The sequence below is a fragment of the Beta vulgaris genome, chromosome 5 (assembly GCF_026745355.1).
Source record: "Beta vulgaris subsp. vulgaris cultivar EL10 chromosome 5, EL10.2, whole genome shotgun sequence".
Classification (NCBI taxonomy): domain Eukaryota; kingdom Viridiplantae; phylum Streptophyta; class Magnoliopsida; order Caryophyllales; family Amaranthaceae; genus Beta; species Beta vulgaris.
In genome coordinates this window covers 50,474,407-50,490,522 of record NC_079206.1, presented here as the reverse complement: position 1 = coordinate 50,490,522, position 16,116 = coordinate 50,474,407, and the positions used below count along the sequence as shown (strand labels likewise).

At 36.3% G+C, this 16,116-nt stretch overlaps 1 protein-coding gene across 2 annotated transcripts; it reads right to left on the bottom strand.

Moving 5' to 3' along the window:
* Nucleotides 1–802: 802 nt before the first annotated feature.
* Nucleotides 803–13,396, bottom strand: LOC104884112 (protein BONZAI 1). Of its 2 annotated transcripts, XM_019247526.3 has the most exons (17): nt 13,108–13,249; nt 10,850–10,944; nt 7,511–7,558; nt 6,596–6,744; nt 6,458–6,506; nt 5,088–5,144; nt 4,430–4,618; nt 4,208–4,342; nt 3,884–3,945; nt 3,699–3,801; nt 3,494–3,608; nt 3,050–3,126; nt 2,832–2,969; nt 2,578–2,742; nt 1,448–1,561; nt 1,266–1,362; nt 803–1,184 (listed from the first exon to the last, which is right to left on the bottom strand). In XM_019247526.3, the coding sequence occupies exons 2-17, from the start codon at nt 10,907–10,909 to the stop codon at nt 1,081–1,083; spliced, it is 1,662 nt and encodes a 553-aa protein (XP_019103071.2). In that variant the 5' UTR covers nt 10,910–10,944; nt 13,108–13,249; the 3' UTR covers nt 803–1,080. The 2 variants fall into 2 exon arrangements, with proteins under 2 accessions (XP_019103071.2, XP_010667006.2); XM_010668704.4 differs by lacking the exon at nt 10,850–10,944 and having other exon boundaries at nt 13,108–13,396.
* Between the last annotated feature and the right edge of the window lie 2,720 nt (nt 13,397–16,116).

The window sequence follows — 16,116 nt, the reverse complement described above, 5'->3', positions numbered from 1 at the left end:
TTTCTCTTCCTGTACAAAAAATTTTCTAAAGAAAAACTAAAATCATAATAAATCTGGCATGAAGAATAGGAAAGCAGCAACAATGAATGGATGAATGTATCATCGGTAGAAAAATACACATCGAGATTGTCGATAATTGCGCCATTTTTGAGAACTTCGAGGAAGAAAGGAAGATAAGGTCGGAATGGAGTTAATCGAATGTATAACTTAATGAAATATGTGGGAGAAATTGATACAAAATGAATGAATTGAGTTCTTTCTTTTTCAAGAGAATGGTTAGATATGTGCAAGAGTCCGAGAGAAGAAGCAATGAGTTGTTTCACCATAGCTAGGGTTTTGAATGTTTGTTTGTCTATCTTCGACTTCAAAATTTACAGAGAAAGAAGACGAGAGAAAAAGATCCCGCATGGACCTTATGTATGGTCCAACTACACCTAAAAATAGGTGTAACCATCCACATATAAAGATTTGTAAACTTTTAAACGAGGAGTCAGGTGGGTATAAATTCCCTATTTTCAATCTCTGAAAATTTCCTTATAGGTTGAGATCCTCTTCTTACCCTCCTATCTCATAAAGACTAAGCCTACTTGGACTAGTAAATTACCATATAAAAAAACAAACTAGAAGTCATGTTGTTGAAATGTTCAAAGCATTATCTTTTAAGATAAAATTAATTAAATTTTCTATAATAACCACGTGTCAAACACCCTCTGCATAATTTTTTTTTTTTTTTTTTTGAGGGGCTCTGCATAAAATATAAGTGGACCTTTGTGTCTCCTTAGTTTCCCAGCACCAGAAGAAATTGAAAACATAATATTTACACCTGTAATATAAAGAACAAACATTGCTTTGTATGACATAGGAATATAGTTTCTGCCTACTACACAAGGGATCACCCCTTTTCTCATCTGCCCCCTTTCAAAGGTGACACAATTTTAAAAAAATAATAATAAAAAAGGGGGAAAAGAAAGGAAATATAACAAAACAAAAATAATGGACAATTGGGCATCGAGCTGATAATTTTGACTCGATTCACCACCGAAAGCACAAATCAAAACCAAATATTCATATGTACAGTTATCACAATATCATGCTTTTGGGTTCAATTCCCCTGGTCCGCATGTAACTTAAAAATTGTGAGGGCAATTCTGCTAAAAGTGTTTGAGCCATGGAGACCTCTTCACCTGCAACCGAAAACAGGACACAATACTCTGTCAGTAACTAATTGAAGCGCAACCGCGTTAGCTCAAAGAGAGTTTACTGACCTTGGACATCCCGGAATGGCACAAATTGCACAATATCACGGGATGCAACACGCCCACTTGTACTCTCAAGTCTCTCTCCTTTGTCTCCGTCTAAAAACTGCAAAGAAAAGTTTAAAGAAATTGTACCAAGACAGAGCTATGCTGAGTTCATGTGCTAATTTGTAATATATACACACACGTACCTCCATCTCCTTAAAATCAGCTCCTCCGACTCCCACAATGAGTATTGACAATGGCAGATCAGATGCCTTTACAATAGCATCTTTCGTCTCCTGAAGATCTGTTATCACACCATCCTGTGACAAGTTGAATCAGATTGAGAATGCTGATTCCGAGAACAACAATTGCTCTCTAATGTGTTCTCCACCTAGGAAGACTATCCACACTTCTTAAAATAATGTAGCAAAAATATCCTAAGAGAGAGCTTTAACAAGTGAATAGAGCAGTCCTTAGACAGTGGGGATCCTTGATCGGAAGGGAAAATGAATTTCCCCGAGCAGTCCCAGAGAGAATTAAAGGATTCTAAGCAACAATTACAAGACTGATAAAGCCCGATGAATAATAAATAGAGACAGAGGAAGCATTTTTAAATTCCTTCAGCTTAGTTAAAAAATGAGTTCCCAAGGCAGCACTGCAGTATAGAAGTATAACATTCCCTTAAATTTGCAATAATTGCATCACACCAAAAGAGCTGTTAGGGTTTTACATCGTCTTCTATCTTGAGGCTTCATAAATGATAGAGCTAAAATTGTAACATGTTGAAAATGCATTATCATTACTGAACTCTGTTAACTCTCTTTTCTGTCACCTACATCAAATCTTCCCTCGTTTTTTCCCCTTTTCCTCTAATTCCTCCATCTTAAATCTCCTATCTCTCTCCATTATCTCATATTCACATCTTGATTTTCTCTCCTGTCAGGTGCCAACTTTCTGATCTCCATCTAAAACTTGCCATGTATCTGAACAAGGCCCTGGATATGAAATTCTTTCTAGCAACTAGTTATCGAGGCTCTTAAGCACCTTATCAGTCTACTCTCTACGAGAACAAACTTTTAGGAGGTGGGATAGTAGAGCAGGATGGGCAAACAAGCCTCATACAACTGGACCATATAGGTATCGACATCTAATCATGTTGTTTATGGGGAGCACTCAACAGCATTCTCAGAGCCAGATGTTTTAGATTTTAGGACACTCAGTTGACTGAGAGGCATTTTGGCATTAGTAATCAAGTAGATTAAAATACATGGTCCTAAATCAAGAAAAAAAAGATTGTCCATTAATCAGAACTTTTCCGCTTTCCAGCATATCTTACCGTGATTATTAGTAAAACATAGTATTTTTGTTGTCCTTCTACAAGAGCCTGACTAGCAATATCAGCTGCAACAGTAACAACACGACCAAAAAGGGTTGGCCCAGCAAGTGAAACATTGAATAGAGCACTTATATATGCTGTCATGATTCCTTGAATCCCTTCAACCTGAAAACAGAAGAAATTTTAAGTTTCAATAACAATAGGAGGCAGTGAGGAAATCTGCTCTGATTAAAAAGTCTAGTTGACTACCGCACCTCACAGTAATTACTGCTTCCATTCAAGTTGAAGCAATGAGAAACAGGACCATCAATAGGACGTGCTCCAAAACCCCAGGCAGGAAAGCGTTTGTCTGAATCATAAAACTGCAACAATCCCCCGATCTCCTGAATTGCCTAAAGTATAAAATCTTACAGTTATCCAGAGTTCTTAAGTTTAGATGTTATGTAATCTACATATAATTATTTTCTCTTACTTTCTGGTATGCATTTGGGCGACCTGATGGATCAATGTAATGCAGGGAATCAGGGAGGCGGGGGTTCCCGTTTGAAGCTGATAAAGAAGATACGTGAGTCAGCGCTTACTAATGTGCCTCCCTTTCATATATGAATCACTATGAAGACAATGCCTTTCCATAGTAGCCTACGTGTGCATACATAGGGACGAGAAAGTGGATAGCTCACATATTGACATTGAGCTTCCATCCTAATACCAGTAGACTTCCACACAGGCATGCACGCATGCACACACATGTGATTCATACCAACAAAATAAAAAATGAACGAAAATTTTCCAAGAATTATCTCTAAAGGCAACTCGAGAATCCAAACCATGTCCAGAGATTAATAAAAGAAGTATAAACTATCATCTCAATACGATCTCAAAAAGAGCCCTAGACTCTAGAGTGCATACGACTCACCTGTAAAATCAATGGCCACCATAAAATTCAACTCACATCCACCAGCCAAGTAATCAAGGAAAGTGTATTGGACACTCTCTGAGAACTTGTCCACAAAGAGTTGACTTTTCAAGACCTGGATCAATACTGCCAAATTCATCATACAAGAAGGAGGTTTGACAATAAACAGACAGCAAAATTTTCTATCGAGTCCTCAAATTAAAACCTTATTGTGATAATCATGTCCAGCAGCAGCAGGTAGATATAGATTTGCACCAGTCTGACTCAAATAGATCTTTTCAAGATCAACCAGTGATTTGTCGATTTTCCTGATTAATATATGGAAAGAAAGTCAATACAAAATCTTAATCACATAGATTGAACACTAACGATAGGATTTTTCTTTGTTACCCAATCAAATCATGCTTCCCATTGCTGTTAAAGTTAAAGCACTCGATTGTTAATGGACTATCCTGCATGACAGAAGACAAGAGGGTTTAGATCAAAGAGAACAAATGGAACAGCTCCATTTACAGTGTAATCTGGGGTAAGAAATATGTTGAGAAAATTATGATGAAGCTTGTAGAGTTGCAGTCTAGCACCATTACAAACTATTACATAATTTTCCAAACCTTTTGCTTCGCAAGGCCCAGCCTAGGATTTGGCCTGCATCAATATCAGACAGCCTTGACAGCAATTTTGCCACACATCTAAAAGTAGAGAAGGTTCCTATACCTTACTTCCGACTTGTTGAATATTAAGGAACACGGACTTCCAGGTTGGGTCCAAATCATCCTTTATGACTTCTGTTTTGCAAATTGGAATAGAAATGCCACTCTCTACAATTTTAGATATCACTAAGAATGGATCCTGCAGAATATGATTGCAAACTGCATGTTCAGGAGTACTGTACAGCATCAGATTGACAAGAAAGAAGGAAGAAATCTAATTCCATACACTTTTCGAGAAGAGATCCTTATTTTCCAACTCTGAACACCTTAATATCATTTCAGTTGTGATCTTTGAGTTAATAGATTCTTCAGCATGAATAGTGAGCTTTCCATAGCTTTTTGGATGGGCTGCTTTCATAATGTCCTCATGTTGCGCAAGGTCTAATGTCAATAATCTGTTTGATCTGGTAACTATCTGCATGTCCACGGCACAGAAATGGTAATGGAAATTTTAAGTATACAAAACAACAAACAAGAGTGCAAATGCAGCTGATGTATGTTCAGACATGCTCATTGTCAAAGAAGACATGATGTTTGATATATAAAGGGGAAAAAAAGGGAGAGAGAGACAACATCTGGAAAAGAAAAAAAAAAAAAAAAAAAAAAAAGACATTATGCGAACAGCTATCATCAAACATGTAATTAACGGAATTTGTCATAAAGTCAGCAATATCACACTTAAGTTGTATAATCATCATCTTAGGATCTACAGACACTTAATGTCATGAAGGCTACAGATTCTTTAAGTACATGTCAACCCTTTCAACCACAGGAATAAGTACATGATGAATGTTCCATTGGAGGAGGGGGTAATTTAAAACCAGAAATAGCACTGAATCGTGATCTAAAAGATATGGAAAATCATGCCATCCATATAAGCATACCTCTGACAATGTACATGAAGCCTCACCCAGAAATTGCTGCTCATCCAATTTAAGCATCTGCAGCAGTAAAAAGATCTATCATAAAAAGCAATGTCTTCTGCTTGAATTCGCACAAATTTGTATTGTACATAATATTTCGTACATGTAATATTCAACAACGAATTGCTTGCTGCTAACAAGTTCGCTAAAAAATGAAATTGAATGAATAAGTCAAGCATTTTCAACCCCCCAACTTTAAGCTTAGGCCGTGAACTCACTTTTCGTTAAAAGTTTTCTCAGGTATCTTTCATTTTATACTTGGTTTTCAGTTGGAGTCAATGTCCACATCCAGTGAACAGTATTCTCTTTAAGCATAAGTTCAGTACCAGTAAAATCCTAGAGTGAAACTAAGTTGTAAGCAACCTATCTCTCTATCACTCTATCAGACTCTCCTTTCTCATCACAGTTCTCATTTATAGTAGTCCAACTTTCCAAGAATTCAGGGATGAAGTCATACTCACTCCCCATAAAAAAGTTTTATGCAAGAAACTTGGACACAAACATGGGTCTCGATGATAATTTTATTCCAGTTCTCTTGAGATGTGTTAACCTACATTCGTGGAGAGTTACCTGTAGGTCTGTAGGACCATTTCACCAAACACAAAAAATAACATTTCTGAAAGGACATCACATTGTTTTCAAACACGATAATCTGGAAAGGAACACATAAAATGATGACCAATGCAAAATCCCCTCATTCCACAAACTTTTATTTTCTAGTTGTCTTCTAGGAAGCCTCAAACAGGCAAGATAATATTAAATTGGAACAGATGGGAATACTTAATAGAGCATGCATATATCCCCAAGGGCGAACATCATAATCCCTTTGAGGCTATTTTGGTCATTCTGTTGACTCAAAACTGAAATGGTAAGAGTTTCTAACAAACAATTTCATCGAAATACCCCTGAGAGTGGATTATTTTGTCCATTCCGGATATGCATGTCCTCGTATGTACGTTGGAATAAATGTTTCAACAAAACCTCTTGATCTCAAATAGTTATTGCCACATACAACAAAAATTAATATAAGTACAAAATTCATAAAAGCTTATATCTGTCAACACTCAACAGAATGAGACAAGGGAAGGCAATAAAAAGGTCAATTTAATCAAAAGTTGACAACTGTATGCACTGCACAATCTGCCTTCAAATACTCAAACTTGTTTCTAAAAGAAAACATGACAAACATAACCCATTTTATGTGACCTCCCAATACTGTAACCAAGTGCTCACAGTAACAACAATCATGTCAAAACACATAGAAAAAGTAGATAGAAACTAATGAGGAATTAGCGACAAACAGCTGAGAAAACTACAAGTGGTGCATGTACCTGTACATCTACGTGGTGAAACTGAGTATCAACATCATAAACACGAAACCTGACAGCATAGAATTCTGACATCAAATTACAGCAAACCAAGTAAAATTTCATCACATCAGGAGGTCTGGAAGGAGCTAAGGAGCTTACGTTAATGTCTGCAAAAGTTCAAAATGATACGTTACGTTGACCTTTTCAATCCATGTAGGATTTAGTGAATTGGATACAACTTCGGTCCGTCCAAGTTCTTCAAGTCTACCATTTCTTCCTTTCATATAAATTACTGCCATTGGATCACTCTACAAGCATAAACACAGCATGGGCGAAAAAAGGAACAGAAAAACGGAGTGAGATTACTATTAAGTCTATTAAGAAATGCTTAAAGAAAAAAAGTGTTCCCAACAAAAAGGTTCAGAGCCAACCTTGCAATATGAAGGTCAGACAAGCAAATCTTACCTTAGTAAGGCCAAGAGCTTAACGACAATACAAGCAGTTAAATTTGCCAAAATCAGATATGGTAGCTTAAAGGAAGTAAAGAACAAAATTCAGTGTTTCCACCAGTCATAAATCATTTACTTGCTGATTTGAGTTCTTAGCTTTATGGAGCATATTTTGCATGTTGAACCCCATTAACATGTTCAAAAACCTGACGTTTCATGCTTAAGCCACGCATAATCACGATCAAAACTTGACAGTCTTTCGACCAATCATAAAGCCTCTACTAGCTAATTTGAGTTCCTTCTGAAGCATATTTATGCATTTTTTCCCCCCATTAAACACTAAGCACATATTCAATAAGCAGATATTTCATGCTTGAGTGATGCATCACACATATTCTTAATATTTCCTTTGCTTCACTAAATGCACAGAAATATATCAAAAATAGATGCTAGCAAAGAACTCTTAGTCTCTTAGTTTTGTTATCTATGCAAAACTTGGAGCACACGTGAAGATTTAACCTCTTGAAATCCTGATACCAGCAGTGTCAGATGTAAACTGGAATCAAATAATACAAGTCATAAAAGTAGCAGATTAACATAGCAAAGAGGATCTATGTATACAAACCTTCGAAAGCACATCTCGATCACGTAAGCTTGAAGCTGACAATGACAGCTGCGCAATAGCACAAGAGAAAGATTTAGCACTTACTACAAGGTCTTGCTTACAAGACCTAATCATCAGGTCCATTATGCATAATAATATTACTGTTTATATGTTTGTAATTTAATGGCATCTAGTGAATTGCCAAAGGCACCGCCGAGGTTCAAACTTAGAACAAGTCTCCACCCTCCTTAATTTCTCACTATATGAACTAATGAATGGAGGGTGGGCAAGGCCCTATGTACGTCCAAGGAAGGATCCCCGGGGGTGGAATCAGCTCACTTATCTGGCCTAAGATAGGCAAGCCAAGCATAGATTAAAATTCATCATCTTTAAATGAAGATAAAATAAACAAAACTTATTGGACTACCATACTTGAGCTAGAATGCAGAGGTCCATTTTCAAAAGATGAAAGCCCTTGATAAGAGTAATATCAACTTTGCCATAGATTTTAACATAATAATTCCATATGTACAATCATTATGCAACGGCAACTCTACTAATTTGAAGAAACAAATCAACAGACTAATAAGGAGTTTAAGTTCCTACTCTGTTCATATTAAGATACTGGATCACAGATGATTTTTCCAGTCAAAACTTGTAGATTATGAACATTATAAATTTGAACTTGTTTATCTACATATCATATTTTCCCTTTCTCTCTCTCCTCATATCCCATGGCTCCACCACCGTGAAAACCTCCTCTCATTCGTCCTATTCAACACCACAACTACCACCAAAAGCCCTTTTCTCTCCCCTTGATTAACGGCTCAAATTCTTTTTCCATACTTCCTCATTCTCCCTATCTAGAACCCTATCCTCACAACATGTGGTGGCTACTTTCACAATAACTGCAACAGCAGCTATGTTGCGGGAGGCGAGTAAAGGTTGCGCCACAAGTAGTAAGGACAAAGGACTAAAAAGATATGATTGTTGCAATATTTGATTAGGTCATGGTGGGAGAACTCAACTCAATTTTCTAAGGGGAAATAGGAGTTTGGGGGTGTTCGGTTAATCCAAGAAGCACACAAACATTCATTAGAAGTCTATTTGAGTATAGAAGTATAATGAAATGAAAAGTATGTGTTTTAGGAAGTTCAAGAAGATTAGGATATATTATGTTTCATAGTTTAGTTAAAAAATATATTACTTATTCTCCAATTACATTATTTCCTAATTATGTTAGAAATCTAGTGCTAGCTCACGTATTCGAGTAGGAATACGAGATGAGAGGAAGAAAAATGAATGTTGTTATAAATGCAAGATAGTAGTGAGGTTTTCTTATGCAATTGTTATTGAGATGAGAGGAATAAAATTGCATTTGTTAGGAAGAAAAACATTGTTGATAGGATAAAAAATATATTGTAGTTGTTACTTTACATTTTAATAAAGGAAGTGGTGGATTAAACAACCATTCAAAATTTTGTATATGTGTTTCTTGTTGTTTTTGAAGTGAAGTTCCTAACAAGTGTTATCAGAGCTAATGGTTTGATCCTGAGAAGTTGAAGCAACATAAAAGAAGTGTTTGAAATCCAGGTATCATATAAGAAGCCAATAGACAAGTCACAAGATGTAGTTATTTTTGAAGTTATATATGTTTGGTGTCTTGAGTTGAAAGTCTTCGTGGTCTTTGGTGTTTGACAGCGTGTCCCGTTGGTTGGCAACAGCAGAGGAAGATGTTTTGTCGGATCCTGTTTAGCCCAAGGGAGAGGATCAAGTAGGCAGTCCATGACTTCTCCATAAAGTCTAAGTTAGTCCTTGCAGAACTATGCCGTTCATGACATGTCCATAGAGTCTCAAGTAGTTTCTGGACTCCACATTGCAGTTCTTGTGGTGGTTTGTGAGGTGGTTTGGTCGAAGCGGATTTATGGCTATATCCCATAGAAAAAGCCTCATTATGAAGTGGTGATCTTGTCTTGAGCAGGAGATTGTTGGGTTGCAATCCAAGATGTACACCAACATTAATTAGAAGTCTATTTGATTAGGGAAGTATTATGGAATAAGAAGTCTTTGTGTTTTAGGAAGTTTAATAAGATTAGGATATGTTACAGGTAGGAGTTTAGGTATGAAGTAAATTACTTATTCTCCAAATATATTGTTGCCTAATTATTTTAGAGATCTAGTGGTAGTTTACATATTTTAGTAGGAATAGGAGATTTTGTAAGTCTTACAAATATAGGATAGTAGGAAGTTGTTTTTATGCAAATGTTGTGGAGTTTAGAGGAAGAAAAATGGAGGTTATGGGAAAAAAAAGAATGGAGTTGACGGCAAGAAATACATTGCAATTGCTATTTTGCAGTTTAGTAATAAAAGAAGAAATCGGTTAATATTATCATCAAAAAATTTGTGTGTGCTATTCTTGTTGTTTTTCAAGGGAAGTAACTAACATCAGGTTAAGTTTGTGTTTAGTCCATAAGGCCAACAACTTACTAAATAGAAAGTGTTGAAACAAATGTTGGATTGATGAAAAGGAAAGTGTTCAAACTAATTTGGGATGGAGGAAATATCAAAGAAATAGCGACATGTGCTGTCACAAACTTCTTCAAAGAAAGTCAAGTGCTCAGAGCTATCAAGGGTACAAGCGTATGCTAGTTTCTAATGTAGAACATCTTACAGTGTTAACAGCTTGTTGAATTGATTATTGCTTGTTCTTTGGTTCACAAGTGAATGATGTACTGGTTTAGGTTACCATGTGTTCTCAGCCATTGATTGGATCATTGAAGTAAATACTAGAAGATGAATATATGCTATCTTGAAGTTGGATCTTTGGTAGTCTCACAATTATATAGAGAGCCTATTTCTGTAAGAAATCTTATGTTGGGTTTTCCCAAAGAGTTTTATTTTTGTTGATAGAAATGACAGCCACGAACTTTAAACTTGTAAAATCTGTACAACTATAACTTCATCTACTTTGTAAGTTAAGAATTCTGCCAAAGATTACACCCAAAAACATGGGTCGGGGTAGGGCCCTCCTCTCTCCTCTGCTTTCTTGCGTTGTGTATAAATTACTTGTCTAGGTGTTTGGCTGAGCTTAAGAGTGAACCTGAATTTAAATTTCATTTCAAAGGTGCTAAATTAGGTATAACAATTTGCACAACATTGCTTTACAAGAAATTTTACAGAATTATTCTATATCTAAATCTCTCCAGTAATTTCAAAAATAAAACCAATTGTCTTTTAGGATTTAATCTCCTTGGAATAAATGTAGTTCTTCCTAAGATCCTAACATCCAGCTCTAAAATATTTTGTCGTTGCTATAGTAAGATGTCTGATGCAAAGCCACATGAAACATGTTTCATTTACCAAGATTAGATCAGAAGTTGCTCTCTCCTCTCTCCCGGTCTGCATGCTCTCTTCGTACATAGAGCCTTATCAACCAACAGCATGACCTATGAGAGCTACAATAATTTGGAGGTAATGTCAAGATGTCGAATTCAAGCATCCCATTGATAATGGCTACAGCTAAGAAAACTAGTGCACAATAATGAAGCTCTTCTTCAGAGCAAGCAGATAATGGTTTTGAACAAAAAAGAAGGATATTAAGTATACAAAATCCCAATAGTGAAGATGACTTAAAAGATCCCAAAGTCTTATCCTACAAATTTGATGTGTCAGATAGGGATGAAATAATTTGTATTTTAACTGGTACCCAATATCCGGAAAAGTCAACATCAGATCCTACAGAATTTCAGATCCGACATCCAAACTTCAGATGAGAAATCAGATTGGATATTCAGGTTTCTCAAATGATTATGCACAGCACTATAAGACGTGGCTCAGGAAGCAGTTCACGGTTGCTAAGAATCAATAGGCTCAAACGTGAATACTCTCTTTGCCAAGAAAATAATTTTAGAACAAGAGAGATACACCTCAAGAAGGAATCTGCCTAGGTCATACTAGACTGCTAAGAAAGTCAAAGTGTGAGGCCTTTGGACCCTTAGGTATGTTGCATATGACTCAACTCCCTGTATAAACTTGCTAGAAGATGAAACGCATAAGGTTATGATCCAATAACAGTGCTATTATTCGTGCCGGTTGAGTTGGTATAGAATCAACAAACAACTAATTTGGTATCTCTAACCTTTTCAGTTCATACACATGATTCTTCACTAATTCTGATAACTCGTCATTTTCCCTTTCTCGATAGGTCATTAAACACGGATATACTCCATTTTTCCGCGTCAAACTGCTTAGTATGGCTGGATTCATTCCAGCGAAGGCTCCCCTCAAGAGCATAATACTTCACCACCATTCTCATTAATAAATTGCTATGCTTATGATTCATATATAAAATCCCACACAAAGGAGAATAATGTGCATCATTCCCCCCCGAAAGAACATTCAGTTCAAAGTAAAAGGATATGGAGTTCAAAATAAAAGAACATATCTTATCTCAAATCTTTGTTCTATACAAAAAATAACAATAAAACAACATACTAGTACTTCCTCCATTCTGAAATAAGTGAAACACTTCTCTCAAAAAGCTCTTACATAAAAGAAAGAAGTGTTTCACTTAGGCTCCGTTTGGTATGGCGTAAAACATTTTACTGAAAAACTGTTTTCCTATATTTTCAATTTTACAATGTTTGGTTTGCAAAGGAGTGCAAAATCATTTTCCCTTGGAGTAAAATTGCTCTCTCAATGATGGAAAACCATTTTCCTTTCAAAATGAAGGGAAAATTGTTTTCCTTCTTTCTCTAGTTCACTCCTCTCACTATCTCCTTACGTTCCCTTTCATTTTCCTCTCTTTCCATCATTTTACTTCTTACATGGAACCAAACAACATAAAACTAATTTTGGAATTGTATTTTCCATGAAAATCATTTTACACTGAAAATGTTTTAGGCCCAACCAAACGGAGCCTTAATTCAGAATGGAGGAAGTATAATTTTCTCTCTTTTCTTTTTTTGCCGTAAACAGAGAACACCTGGGCCTGCCCTCTCTCACACACACCTTCAGTCCAAACCAAGAATTAGAGGCGCCCCTAGAACTATAACACTCAACCAAATCACCCCAAGGTCTGATATAATTAGAAACAACATTTTTCGAGAGCATATTACACATGATGCTCGCGCGTGTATAATCCAAGCATTGGTTCCAATTTTGGATTAGTCCAGCTGGTGCAGAACTTGCACTCATTTGAAAATTACAAAAGGTACGGCTACACACCAAATTCCAACCTAATCCATCCAATGTCAGCTAATATCTCACATTTCTTTACTTCCATGGCATAAAAACATCAGGAATCGAATATTCATATTACTCAATTTGCAATCTAATTAAGCAATTGCCAAATAAATATAATTTCCACCACCAATCAATTACCATAAATAGCAACAATTCAAACTACCAGAAAAAAAAAAAGAAAAAAAAAACTCCACATTGTAAATAAAAGCATTATTTCCGGTAGTGATAATTAAAACTTCTTACTAAATATAGATAACATCAAAATTTAATATTACTATTTATAGCAAAGTGTGCGAATAAGTAAATTTTCGTATAATTGAAGTAATTAACATAGTCAAAGTAAGAAAAAGAGTCAAAGGAGAGAGAAAAGAAACCTCGATCTGAGAGAAGAGACCATGGTAGCCGCGAGACTTAAGGAAGAGACTAACGGCGTCGTTTGGACCATCACTTGGATGATTGTGTTGACCAGTCATGCTACTACCAACCGCCATTCTTCCTCCAGCCTCACCGAAGCAGCAACCATTTCCCATTTTCTCTCTCCTCGACAAATAAAATCCGTCGAAAATTTTGTAGTTTCGAATATAAATTTAAGAAGAAAAAAAAAAGGGAAATGATATGAAGAAGAAGAAGTAGTTTAGTCTTATGAAGGGAACATGAAGGGACAAGGAAGATGTGTAGGCAGCTCAGTAAGAAAAGAATAGTGAGAGTACTACAATCATAGTGGGTCCCAAGTCCCATACCCTTTTAGATTTTTGTCAGATTAGATTTTGGGTTGTGGAGTTTGCTCTAATTTAGGAGATTAGGAGCCGTAATAGTGATGGTATGTGGGGATATTACCAAAAGTTGGTTACAAAGTTGGGAGGTTAACTTCGTTTTCGGAACTTATCTAAATTTATTAGTTCTTATTAGGTTTTAGATAAATTTAGTAGACTTATTTGTGAGTCTACTGTGTTAAACCTTTTTTTATTAACGCCACCAGTCCAAATTATGAGCGTCCTGCCAAAAACGGTCTCAACTATTGAAAATATATGAACGGTCCCAACTATGCACCTGATCTTCCAAAAATGGACCCAGTTACCGGGTGACCTGTTATTGTAGGTAATTCTAGTCACGTGCTTTGTACGTGATTATTATTTAATTTGTTTTTTATTTTTATATTTTTATCTTTGATTAATCCGATCGGGAACGTAAATCAGGGTTAATCGGGTCATTTTTTGCAAATTTCGACCTCGAATCTGACCCTTTAAAGTTTAAAATGACCTGTTAAACGTTGAGAGGGCAATTTTTTTGACACGTACATCAGTCCACGCAAATCGGGCTAATCGGGTCGTTTTTTGCAAATTCCGACCTCAAATCTAACCCCTAAGGGTTAAAATGACTTGTAAAATCTAACCATTTAGACGTTAGTTAAAAATTAATTAACACACTAACCTTCATTATCAATATAATTTGCTGTTAATTATATAATTAGTTTCCTAATTATGATTAGTTATCAAAAAATACAGAAAAAAAAAAAAAAAAAACAAAGAAATACCAAAAAATAGAAAAAATACAAAACAAATACACAAAAATACAAAAAAATACAAAAAAGATCAAAAAATACCAAAAAAATACCAAAAAATACAAAAAAGTACAAAAAAAAATACAAAAAAAATACCAACAAAATAACCCACCCCCCACCCTGCCCAGCCGCCCCCTCCCCTGCTCTGCTGCCCAGCCACCCCCTCCCCCCAGCCCAACCACCCAAACCACCCCCCAACCAACCCCCCACCTACCCCTGAAACCCCTTCCCCGACCCCACCCACCCCCAAAACTGGCCCCCACCCCGTCGGCCCCCCCCACCCACGATTTTCCCCTCCACCGAACCCCCCACCCCATAATTCGCCCACCACCGAACCCCCACCCCCAACGACGCCCCCCACCCCAATTCGACCAAACCCAGCCAACCCCCACCCAATCCGACCCACCCGAACCACCCCCACCCCATCCTCGCCACAGCCGCCCCCCCCCCCCAACCCCCAAAACCGCACAGCTTTTTTCCAGATTTTTTTTAATTTTTTTTAAAATTTTTTTCAGATTTTTTTTTACATTTTTTTCAGATTTTTTTTAAAATTTTTTTGAATTGTTTTTATTTTTTGGTAATTTTTTTAAAAAAAGATTAAAAAAATAAAAACAAATTAAAATAAAGTCACGTGCAAACTGAGTTTACCTCTTGTAACCGGTCACCAGGACACCGGGACCGTTTATGGAAGATGAGGTCCATAGTTGGGTCCATACCTGGATTTTCAATAGTTGGGACCGTTTTTGGCAGGACACGCATAGTTTAGGGCCTGTTCTCCCCAGCTTATTTTCAGTTCAGTTCAGATCAGTTCAGTTCAGCTCTCGACAAAACTTTTACCCTCACATATCACTATTCATTTCAGTTCAGTTCAGTTCAATTCAGTTCAGTTCAGTTCAGTTCAGATCAATTCAGTTCAGATCAGTTCAGTTCAATTCAGTTTAGCTGTTTTATGCCGAAGAAAACAGGCCCTTAGACTGATGGCGTTAATTTTTCCTATTACATTTTATCTGAACTTGTTAGTTCTTATTAGATCTTCTCTGACCTTTCATATGAACTTATTTTTTCTTGTAAGAATTGAAAATAAAGGTGAACAGAACAGGGCGATAGAGGACTTCTGGAAAACATATTAATAAGTTTGAGATTACTTGAATTTTGTGTACTTATTATTTTGTTTGGATATGTATAGGTGGTTTTTGTTGAATATATATAAAAAAAAAGGACAACATCTGGTTTTCTGTTCGAAAAATATGTAACATTCGGGGTCGCTTGTTCTTTTAAATGGATTTATGAGTTTGGTGTTCCAAGTATGAAAAATGCTAAATGGTTGAATTTTACTACAAAGAACACAACGTAGATTTTCTTGTTGAAATTTGCTTTTTGTGGGATGAGTGTTGCTGAGATACTTGATGTGATGGGACTAGTGGTTCATAAGGGTGAAATGAGGCCTGAGGTATATGTTTTGAAACGGTCGAGTTCAATCATTTCCTTTTTAAGGGAGGTTTATTTTTTTGATATTTTTTTAGAAAATAGCCCTTTATCGTAAGTCTGCCAATGGTGGGTATTAGGTGAAATTCAGGTGATTTCTTGCTAGTTATCGTAAGTCTGCTCATGTTTGGATGAAGTGTGTGCTAGATTTCATATTTACTTCAGTCAAGAATTTTTGGGTGTTGCTTATTGTTGGATGTGTGATCAACAAGGGAACCGGATATACTACTCCAAGGCACGAAAACTATATTTTCCTATTAGTTTAATTTCTCCCCTCTAGGATCATCGGGTTACCACGAAATAACTAATGAGATACAATGGAGAAAACAATTTACAT

What these genes read in the sequence shown, in the direction of transcription:
- LOC104884112 (XM_010668704.4), bottom strand. Translation starts at nt 13,263, where the DNA reads ATGGGAAATGGTTGCTGCTTCGGTGAGGCTGGAGGAAGAATGGCGGTT. An exon ending in AGGATCTCTTCTCGAAAAGT is followed by an intron (nt 4,343 to 4,429) that starts GTATGGAATTAG and finishes CATATTCTGCAG; the next exon opens with GATCCATTCTTAGTGATATC. An exon ending in GAAGCAGTAATTACTGTGAG is followed by an intron (nt 2,743 to 2,831) that starts GTGCGGTAGTCA and finishes TTCTGTTTTCAG; the next exon opens with GTTGAAGGGATTCAAGGAAT.